Raw genomic sequence first — 11,311 nt, 5'->3', positions numbered from 1 at the left:
ACACCTCCCTCCCCTTGCTGGTCCTGGGGGACAAGGGCTTGAGGATGGCTCTGGTGTGGGGGCAAGAGGACAGCAGCTGCCCTGGAGCAGGGGACATGGTGGGAGGACACTGGGGGCAGTGGGAGGGTGACTGGGAAAAATGGAGCTAAACCAGCTAAACCAGCTTTCAATGCAGACCTGCCAGGAGGTGGGCCAGAGCAATGCTCCCCTGCCCAGGTTTTCTTGGAGCAGCCAGGCTTTGACTGCAGGTTGAAAGGGAAAATTCAAACAACTGGATGTTTTCCCCTTTTCCAACACCAAACAGTTTTGCCAGGGGAAACAGAATCCAATTCCCATCCTATCTCAACATACACAATGACGGACAGTCCTCAGAAAGTCTGATGCGAGGAGACAAGCCAGCACTATGTCTGCTTCTATTTCTGTTTAATTCCACATTTCATTTTGTTTACGGTTTGCAGGGCTCCCTCTGAGCAAGTGGCCCATCCGTCCCAGCCGTGCCACAAAGCTCTCGGCAGAGTGCCCCCACACGCGGCCATCCGCGCTGCCACACTTTGGGCAGACGGGTGTTCCGGGGCAGCTCCTTCCACACCGAGAACACAGGCAGGTTACACTTCGCTTGGAGCTGAATGTCAGGAAACTGTCTGAACCCCCTTTCCTCCTGCCCCTCATTCATAAATTTAATAAAATAACAATAATAATAAGAAGAAGAATTAAAACAAAGGCTTATTGGAACTGTTTCTGCTCAACTTTCCACAGTCTCTTTTCATGTCACTCTCTTTTGCAGTAGTCAGTTTTGGTAGGAGATGACTTCCCTGAGAGATCGCTGTTTCTTATCCTGTTTGGTATCCATCCATTTACTGGCATTCAGTCACCTGCCCTCGAATCTTGATCTTGTGTGATATGAACTCTCTGGTGTTGGGATTACCAGGATATTGTACAACACCTGATGGCCCAAAATCTTCATTCAATTTAGGCAAAAAAGGCCTATGACTGACCAAGTTACAGGGCCATTCCTAAATCAATTTTGGATTCTGGAAAATTGTCCTCTGCATGGGGTTTTCAGTGTGAGAAAAAAAGAATAATAATAATAATAATAATTATAATAATAATAATTATAATAATAAAAAGCATCTGGAACCAGCTCAGAAGATTTCTAATGCTTTTCAGCTTGACTGACTTGGAGTGCATTGACCACACCATTTATATTTTCTTCAGGTACCTGCAAGAAAACAAAAAGAAAGGTCAGGCTGTAGGCAAAAGCCAGGGAGGGCCCAAGGGTATTCTGGGGCGCATTAAGAGGAGCGTGGCCAGCAGGTCAAGAGAGGTTCTCTTCCCCCTCTACTCTGCCCTTGTGGGACCCCACCTGGAGCACTGTGTCCAGTTCTGGGCTCCCCTGTTCAAGAAAGATGAGGAACTTCTACAAAGAGTCCAGAGGAGGGCAACCAGGATGATAAAGGGACTGGAACATCTCCCCTGTGAGGAAAGGCTGAGAGAGTTGGGCTTGTTCAGCCTGAAGAAGAGAAGACTGAGAGGGGATCTCATCAACACATACAAATATCTTAAGGGTGGATGTCACGAGGATGGAGCCAGACTCTTTGCAGTGGTGCCCAGCACCAGGACAAGGAGCACAAACTGAAACATAAGAGGTTTCAGTTGAATATGAGGAAGAACTGCTTTACTTTGAGGGTGACAGAGCACTGGAACATGCTGCCCAGGGGGGCTGTGGAGTCTCCTTCTCTGGAGATATTCAAAGCCTGCCTGGATGAAGTCCTGTGTAACGTGCTCTAGGTGAACTTCATTTAGCAGGAGGGTTGACTAGATGATCTCCTGAGGTCCCTTCCAGCCCTTGCCAGTCTGTGATTCTGTGTGTGATTCTGTGAGGGATGACAAGGAAAGGAGACGCAGGAGATGAAGCCAGAACAGTCCCAAGAGGGCAGGTACTTTGCTGTTGGGACGCCTGAACTCCTTCTCTACCTACAAGAGACACCCTCCAGTTCAAAAGCGTTAACCCATGGTACCCCTAGAAGCAAACGCTGTCCGTGAGGTCTGGCTGGTTTGCTGTCTGTATGGTGGGTGCTGGTGGGGAGGCAACCATTTTCGGGTTTTCCTTTCCTTCTCCTCTTCCTCTCCCCTCCTTTTGTTGGTAAAGCATTTGCATGCCAGGAGCTCGCTCATGGAAGGTGCCTGTGCTGATGGATTTATGTAGCTGCCTGAGGCTCTCTGGGGCATCCTACAGGTTTGGGACCCCTAAGTGTGGGTGGGGAGACCATGCTGGGAGACAGGGGGAAAAAGAAGAAGAGAACTGCCAGTCTTGTGGTGGGGGGTCCTAGACAGCATGGTGTAGCACCTGAGTTTTCTTACTCAGTCTTGTGATGAGACTTAACCATAGAAGCCCATATCCAAAATTATTAGTGGATGTCTTTTCCACACTTACTGCAAGAAAAAAACCTTGTAACAGAAGATGCAAAAGATCTCAGACTGTCATCGGTAGAAAAGAATATCACAAGTAAAGTTACATCAGACAGAAAAGAGGCATCTGACCGTTACATAAACTCCAAGACGACACTCGGGGGACAGGCAGCTAACAGTTCTTGGAAGTGGAAAGGGGACTGAGGGAAAAATAAATTATCTGTGAGCTGCAAGAAGCCAAAATAATTCACGTTAAGTAAGTTGAAGAAGGGACTGTCTCCTCTGCAAGGTATTTGAGTCCTTGGCCAGGAGTGCAATACCTGGACTCACTGGACACCCTCCAGAGCTCAGACAATGGAAATACAACTGGACTGTGATTTTCTGCAAGGCATTTAACAAACGTGAGGAAAAAAAACCCATGAGAAATAGCAAGAAAAATGTTTGATTTTCCAATGGGAAGATGGAATAGGAACGGCTAACTCTGATGATGTGTGAACAAAAGTCAGCTGGAAAAGGAAGAAAATAATCTTAAAACAACCATACAGCAAATTCTTCTGGGGTAGGAAGAAAACCCCAGCAAGCCTCCCCCATAGGGAATAGGACTTTGAGTACGCTGAACACTGCAGTGGAAGAAGATGTATGACTTTGCCTCTCCAGAAGATAATGAGAAAAGACATAGGAATCAATTTTGCAAAACACATTATCTTAGCCAGCCCCAGCGGATGACCAGCGGGTCTCTCCATATGCTCCTGCAGTGCAGTACAGAAGCAGGAGGAAGCAGAACCAGTCCTTTCTGGCCAACTGGTTTTGACCTGCATGGACTCACCTCCTCACTTAAACCCAGCGAGCTGATCCTTCATTCACTGCAAAATGCTTGACTCAACATCAAGGAAATGGTATCAACCATACCACGAGTATTTGGGATAGATTTTCTCCAGGACAGATGTGTGAACAGTTTTGATTTGTTGGACACATCCTAGTTTGTCACCAGTGGAGAAGTCCTACCCCTCTCTGCCCCTTAGAAAAGATCCCTGTCCCAGGGCAGCTGGTACAACATGGTCACTTGCCACCTAGAGGGCAGATCAAAGCATCTACCACAAAGAGAAAAGTAAAGTTCCAAACTACAACCCAGGCATAGCTTCAGCCGCATCAGATGCAAAACGCTGGTGAAGAGGAGTAAGATACCTCTGAGCATGAGGCAGCGAGAGCAGAGCACCTGGAAAAGGGACTCTTCGCACTTGCTCTCTCTAGAGGGAGCTTGAAACCATAGCTCTCTCCAGCCTGACCCTGTGTCACCCAGAGACCTGGAGGTTCCCATCTCAGCATTGTCTCCCAAGGGGATTTCTTCTCAAGCAACAGGTCCTGATTTCCAGAGCAAAATTCTACAGCTACAGCACTGCAGGAAGATCTGAGAATTAATGCCCAGGTCAAATAAAAAATTAAAGAACAAAAACGATGTTGAGATGCAGAGGAGAAAAAAGATCAGGTCAAAGGGAACAACAGGCTTTTATAAAGCACTCTAAATTGTTGACAAGTACTGAACAACCTTAAATAAAGAAAGGGAGGATGTAGAGAAAGGATTCAAGATGCACTTAGACCTTGAGAAATCTCACTAGAAGTCAAGGTTCTGGGTAGCAAAGTTAGGGAAAACATGACAAAATCTAGGTCAGGGTCTCGGCCAACAAACCCAACCTGGAGCCAACGAGTGCACAGCCCAGCCACCACGCTCGGTGCAAAGTCAAACAAAGGAGGGCTTGAAATGCACCTTCCACAGGGTGGAAGGATCTGACAGCTAGAATAGCACTGTCCAGATGAAAAGGCTTTTAAAACCATACAAAAAGAAAACAGCAAGTAGCAAGGAAAATGCTAAAATAGTGATTTGAGTAGTGATTTGAGTAAGGAAGATCTGCAGATGTTAGGGCATGGCCCAAATAATACCCTGCCAGCTGCTCGGAGGCAGGGATCTGCTGGGCTCAGACGCAGCCGGATGAGAGACTTTTAAAAGGCAGAGCTGCCTGCAGAGTCATCACAATCGTATGGCACAAGTTTTAAGCAAAGTATCTATTTTAACCGACAGGGCTTAGCTCTCCAGATATTGCTTGACAACTAGAAGCACTCTGCACCCTGTGCTCTGCACAGAAAGCATGCACCTGGGGCCACAACAACAGGTAGGAATGTGAGGCAAAGCTAACAGTATTGATTTTAAAATGGTGTTTTATTAGCTTATCTTATCAGCACAGTTAATATTCAAGAAAATAAGACAAACATATATAACACTTTGACCTTTGCTATCTGGAATAATATTTACTTTTACTCTTTACACACATGACCTATAGGCTGCAAATGGTTCACACCAACTGTGAAAAACCAAAGTCATTAGCTAAAAAAACCCACCTTGAACTCATTGGAGCTTTTACAGGTCAAAAATAGGGTCTGAGCAGTGAATTTACAGTGATGAGAGAAGTATAAGGCAATGAAGGGCACATATAAGAAAAAAACCCGCAAAGCACAAAGCAGCTGAGTTTTGTCATCTTTGTTAGCGCATGGGCTACTGATCCCTCCCTCAGGACTTGGGGAATGGGCTCCAAGTCAAATGCCATCCTGTTTGTGGCTACAGGCACAGCAATTTTCCATTTTCAAGGAAATTCCACATTTTTGAGGGTGTCCTATACAACCAAAGGAAAAGCAGAGCTAGGCCTAGAAGGCCGCCAGTATAAAAGAGAAGAGACCCCTGCACGAATAGCAAGAGCTTCATGCTGATGACTGCACTGCAGCTGCTTATGGGCACTCAGGAGAACAAACATGGCAACACCCTTCTCTGCTTCAAAATCACCTTCCCTTGCTGTGCTGTCCATTATTGCTATTTTGTCAAAGGCCTACACCATGAGGAGGATGATGCAGGGACAGCAGAGCTAAGCAGGGCTCACAGATGGGTCTCAAAATGCAAAGGTTAGGGCCATGCAGGTACCAAGAGAGGAAGGCAGGGCTCTGCTACTGGGAGACACTCCAAAAAGTTCCCCCCACACAAAGGCACCCTCCTGAGAGTCTGGAGCCTCCGACTACGTTTGCAGCAGGAAAACGGAGAGGGTTTGTGGCTGTTTCTAATAAAGATAGTGACGCGGTGGAACAGACTGCTTGGGGAGGTCATGAAGTCTCCACTGCTGCAGGTCTTTGAGGACTGACACCAGCCTTTTCAAGAATGACACCCCCTAACACAGCTTTGCCTTGTGGTAGGGCTGGGCTTGGTTCAGGAGCTTCTGATCCAGGGCAGTGACAGCCAGGAGGCTGGAGAGAGGTATCTGCTGGGCAATGTCGGAGCAAAGGCACTCCAACAAGCTCTCCAGATGAGAAATGATGTTCTCATCAGGAGTTTTCTCCCAGGGAAAACATCTCCCCTATTCCAAAGAAGCTGTCTTGATACTCACCAATGCGTGATCAAACTTAAAAGTACTGATGTAGTAGGCTGGGATGTCAGCTGCAGCCAAAGGCTCAGAAATCTGAGCGACAATTCCACATTCATCTGTGGGAGAGAGAAAAAATCGATCGTTATCTGAGTGGCACCTGCCACTAGCAGAACTCCTGGGTCTCACCAGCTCCGCGCCTATACAGAGGAGTTTGTCTTCACAAAGTCCAACCAGAAGGGATCTCTGTAGTAAAATGTGGTCTTTCTCACAGAATCAGGCTCTTTGGACCACCACAATATGCTGCACATTTGATTTTATTGCTGCCTTTTTGTTACAAAGAAATGTAAATCCCCCAAAGGCACAAAACATTAGAACTGGAATGATATTCAGAAATCGAAAGAAAGGCAATTTGTGACGTTCAGGAAGGAAACATCCAAATCAGTCTCATATACCCTTAACCTCCATTTTTCTCTTTAGTTGCTGCTATTAAACACTTTGCCCTGCATCTCAGAGAAGAGATGCTGACCCGCTGCTCAGCCTGGACACATGGTCCCTACACCACAGACCACCACAGCCCCGAGACAGGATTTCATGCCAATTTAAATGGTTAACCTGCCCTTCGCAGATCAGTGGTACATTGCTTCCAGGTGAAATATGAGTTTCTCTAATCTAAATTGAACATTTCAACTTCATTTTAAACATGGCCTATGTAGGGGACTGGTAGGTGCCCTGATGTCCCACCAATGACATATACCATGCCATTTCTATGTATTCTGCCTCTAAGATGCATAAAAAGAAGATGCATGAAAATTTCCTTCTTGCTACTTTTGGTTGTCTGGTGTAGAAGTTGCAATGAAATGTAAAAATTGGCCAAACGTTTTTCAGAGCTGTTCTTGCAGCCTGTATTTTCTAACTGTTTCAGCAACCATGGGAATGAGCCCCTGTGTTTTCTGAAGATCAGGCCTTTGTTGCAGTATTCAGATCGGACTCCTTAAAATTATAGGGAACATAAAAATAACAAGAATACTTCTGCAGACATGAAGCATTTGCTCTGTGCTACTGAGGTCCAATATTCTTTTGAGTAAAGTAAACGTTTGCAGCACTGGATGTGAAACAGGTCTATGAGTAGGACTCCCACTTGGACTGCTATAAATCTATACTAAATCTACTAAAGCCACGGAGCTGCCCAAGGACTGCACTGGAGTACGACAGTGCCTTCTGACCACTGATTTCAGTAATCTACAATGCGTTCCAAGCCATCTGTCCACTTTTTCTCTTTAAACAGAGAGCCAGCTGTAGTTACCTCCAAAGTCCAGCAGATGAATGCAATTTAGATGGAGCTGTCAAGCATGCAGCACTTTCAAAAGTATATTTAGAAGTCTGACTTATTAGGTAGGAGTCAAGACTCCTCCTGTTTGAAAACCTCAGCTTGTAAAGTCATGTTAAGCTGTTGGCTCTTAAAAAGCCTCAGCCTCAGATGGATTTTTCCATCATCCTTGAAGGCCCTGAGGCGATTGAGTACCTGTGCACCAACTGATCCCCCAACTGTTTACCTACCGAAGCCAAGAGGCTGCCCACCAATCCGCACCATCTTCCAGAGTTCGCCAGATGCACTTGTAAACAACAAATTATTAGGAAATCTGTAAAAGAAAAGGAACACCAAACGTGGCAATTAAAACACAGCAGTGTGTCAGAGTCTTCCTGAGGGGATGCTGCTGTTCCCACATCCCTGTGCTGCTTGAAGCGAACAGCAGCGGCGGCAGCAGCTTGGTAAAATGGAGAAAACTCAAGGCAAGCAGGACGGATGTACTTGCTTGCCCCTCCAGATGTCCTGTGATAAATCAGCTTCTGATGCTGGGAGTGTGCATAGGCACCCAGAGAGGCACAGGAAAAGATTTCTAAGGAACAGGCCAGGCCCCAGCTTTACAAATATTGAGACTGTTAATCTAAAGGCTTGATCTGAGCTGCATTTAGAAACCCCTAGGGACAGAATATGTTTCCATATCTACTTTTTTAGGACTGTGAACGGTGACCACTAGTTTTGTGTCTGAGCATCATCAGTGCTTTTTCCCACACCATCCCTGGGAGGTCCCTGGGATGCCTGCAGGGATTCCCCTTTCTTAGCAGGGGAAAGAAGACCAGTGACTAAGAGACTTGGCCAAGGTCAAGCAGGCAGTCCGTGACAGAGAAGGAACTGGCTGCCCAGGTTCCCCAAGCACCAGGCTGCCGCTCCAACCCTCTTGCCTCTCTTGAAGGCAGACAGGTTAAGGTTGAAGAAACTTTCAAGAGGGCAATTAGTAGTTTGCAAAACAAGTCCCTAGGGCAGGTAAGAATCAAAAACAAATACTGCACTGTGTGTCAAAAGCAAACATACGCACTGCAACTCAGTGCAGCACCCTGTCTAGCCTCCAGACCTGAGAGACTTCTGTGATGTGAAGCTGCAATAGTACACACACACACACACAGAGGCTGATATTTGCTCCCTGGCTGACTTTCTCCTTGCCAGACAAACGAGTCACGGGCTCCTGCCACACAGGGATGACTCAATACATTATCATCACAACGAGAATCCGCACCAAGCCCAGCCATGTGTAAAAGCAAAGCGGTAGGACAGCATCGCTGCCATCCCCACTCTACACTTGGCCTTTAGCAGTAAAACTTCGATCACGTACACCGTATTTTTGGGACTTTTGCTCTTAAAAGCAAAACTAATGAACAATGAAATAAAAATGTCAATATCACTTTCCTCCAGTGTTCATCTTTCAAAAGTGAGCTAACCGTACATTACACTGGCTTGTGATTTCACTGAGGGCTTGGACAGACAAGCCCAAAATTCAGGAGCTAGAGGAGACTTCACTCAGAAAAGCAACAGGGTGTACAGGCACATGACACCCACTCAATGAGGCTCCCAAGAATTAACATGGAGGAGCTCAAGGTGCTTCCTGCTCCTTTGAGAACATCCTAGGTGCTTTATTGGGTTCCAAGAGACCCTGAGACCAAAGCTCACCTCTGCTGTGTCTGGACATCCATGACCAAGGAGATGTAACCCTCAATGAGAGAAAAGGAGAAAAAGCGAATATGTCCCGAGTCTTCGTTGCCCACCACCGAGTCTTTTACTCTGAAGAAACAGAAGAGAACAGCATTAACTGTGGCTAGAACAGCAAAGGAAGGCAGATATAGCCAGTGAAAACAGAAATGTTCATACACTGACTTAGGGAAGTGACACTGAGTCTTGTCACATTATGCTGCTTTTCTTTTTTTTTTTTTACTTTGTAGAGGAAAAAAATGCCAGTCCCCCCAGTTGACAAAACTCTCCCATCCCTGCCCCAAGGTCCTCGTGCAGGAGGCTGTGGGCCAGGAGCCCAGGGCACCAACGGGCAGCAGCACAGCCAGCCGCATGTCCCCCGATCACACGTGGCTATACAGCACATTGGTCACATCGCTACTCTTAGCTTAAATCTGAAAAGGCTCAGCTTTCCTAAGCCAATGGATGCCTTTGGGCATCCTCAATCTCCTAATTGGCTTTCACCTGTCAGCACAACCCTCTCGTGCCTGTGAAACCTCCCTCCCTAAGTGCAGGGCACCCCAGCAGTGCAGCCACAGCAGATCCCTGGGCATTCTGGAGAGGCAATGGGAATTTGTGCCTCCAGATGCCAGCCACACTTCCCCCGGGAGCCTCTCTCCCTGCTGGGACCTACCCATTGGAGTAAAACATGACATCCATTAGGAGTGTAGCAACAGTGGGAAGGGTATCTGGATCCAGGCTGGTGACGCAGAACATATTACTCGGACTGGAAAGGGGATGAATGACGGGCCTCTGAACTGAAAGAGACACACAGACACATGTGACTATGAAGCCACATCTGCACCAGGTTCACGTCCCTCCAGACACGTGTTATCCATGCACCAGCAGCGGATGCGGAGACTGACAGTGTTCGTAAGAAAGCTCTTCATTACTGAAGCCCTGATGGTTCTCAGCCAGGGACGGAGGAGCCTGGGGACAACCTGCTCTTGCAGTGTCCTCCCTGGGGTACAGGGTGAGATCCACCCAAGCACCATGCCCTGCATGGGGCACAGGTCAGCCCTCTGGCTCGTAGGGGCTTTCAGGCCATCGGGCGCATCCACATGAGACAAGGGGCAAGCTGAAGGAGGTGTCAACACAAACTGTAAAGTAGAAATAAATCCAGGCTTCCACCATCTAAAAGGCAGGGCTATGGAAGGCATTTCTCCAGCTGTGGTTGCTGGCAGTACACTGTCTTTTCCCTCCTTTCTGGGGGCCTATTTTGCCATAATACCTACAAAAATTAAAAACCAGCTGACATGCAGCAGCTTGGCAAACACGCCTGCAGCCAGCGGCTGAGAAGCAGCTGGTATTTAGGCATGCAACTATTCAACACAGCATAGCAAACTGCATACCTGTGCATAATCAACATGCATTTCACTGTGCCCTTCCTTCATGCTTTTTGCGTAAGGCTCATTTTCTTAAACAAGATTATTTATAGCTATCAAGTGACAAGGCTGAGTGGCACTTCATCATAACTCATCTCGGCCTTGTTTGGTTACAGGCACAAAATTAGGTGTGTAGGTAAACATATGTATTTAAGTAGCTCTTTTTCCTGATTGTGCCCTTTGCTTGTTCCTTTAGACTGGAAGCATCCTAAGGTTCTGTACAGCCCTGGGATGACACTGGCCTTAATCCTGACTAGTACTGAAGTGTGCAAGTTGAACAACTATTCTCTGTGCATCAATCACTGCAAAACTTAAACAAGCTTTTAGATAAGCCACTTTCCTTCGAAATGTTGAAACATGGAAGTATGGGCTACAGTGTTATTTTTGTAACTGAATATGAATTGTATTTTAACCTTCTGCCCTACAAAAGGCTTGTCTCCTCTAGAAATGTGAAATTACCATTAAAAGGCTTAAATTCAGCAAAGCTCATCATCATTGCTCAGCAAGTTAAGCACCTACTCAAATCCTTGATTGAACTGGGATAGACTCAGGCATGTGTTAATACAGTTTATTATCTTACAACGGGATAAACGTTCACAAAAATGTTGGAGGAAAGGAGGAGGCAGACGTTCACCCCATGTGTCATGGAGATCAGCTCCCTGGCAAGCTGAGCCCATGTGGGTCCTTACCCAGTTTTGGTTTCACAAATCCATTTGTTATCCCAAGGTCATCGGCAGCCACTGTCTCCCCATTCACTACTCTGAGGATGGTGAACTCCGCAGCCAGGGTGTGCATCACGAAGGGCAGGTCTCGCTCACGTACCTGAAGTTGACAACAGGATTAGCTTGGGATGGTATGCACCAGAAGCAAGAATACGCTGCAGTGGAGGTTACATACTCTCAGGGCACAGAAAAGTGGACACATCACTCCTGTTTGAGCCAGCAGGTGTGTAGGAATAATTATCAGCTGGATGTGTGTCTGGAGAAGCACATTTAGTGATAGTACTGCAAATAGCAGTAGGATTTACACAACACAGAGTTTTTAAGACT

The 11,311-nt window shown here is 46.7% G+C and overlaps 1 protein-coding gene across 1 annotated transcript in view; it reads right to left on the bottom strand.

Annotated features, from left to right (window-relative positions):
• Positions 1–1,131: 1,131 nt before the first annotated feature.
• CASTOR2 (cytosolic arginine sensor for mTORC1 subunit 2) overlaps positions 1,132–11,311 on the bottom strand; it is a 127,076-nt gene continuing 116,896 nt past the window's right edge. Inside the window, exons 4-9 of the mRNA XM_009645102.2 lie at positions 10,952–11,084; positions 9,512–9,635; positions 8,821–8,931; positions 7,371–7,453; positions 5,835–5,929; positions 1,132–1,219 (exon numbers count right to left, since the gene is read on the bottom strand). Coding sequence (XP_009643397.1) covers positions 1,154–1,219; positions 5,835–5,929; positions 7,371–7,453; positions 8,821–8,931; positions 9,512–9,635; positions 10,952–11,084 — 612 coding nt within the window. The 3' untranslated portion in view covers positions 1,132–1,153. The remainder of the gene's footprint in view (positions 1,220–5,834; positions 5,930–7,370; positions 7,454–8,820; positions 8,932–9,511; positions 9,636–10,951; positions 11,085–11,311) is intronic.

Source organism: Egretta garzetta, unplaced genomic scaffold (assembly GCF_000687185.1).
Source record: "Egretta garzetta isolate BGI_Z169 unplaced genomic scaffold, ASM68718v1 scaffold108, whole genome shotgun sequence".
NCBI classification, from domain to species: Eukaryota; Metazoa; Chordata; class Aves; order Pelecaniformes; family Ardeidae; genus Egretta; species Egretta garzetta.
Note: the sequence above shows the minus strand (reverse complement) of the source record. Positions and strands in the feature narration are given on the sequence as shown.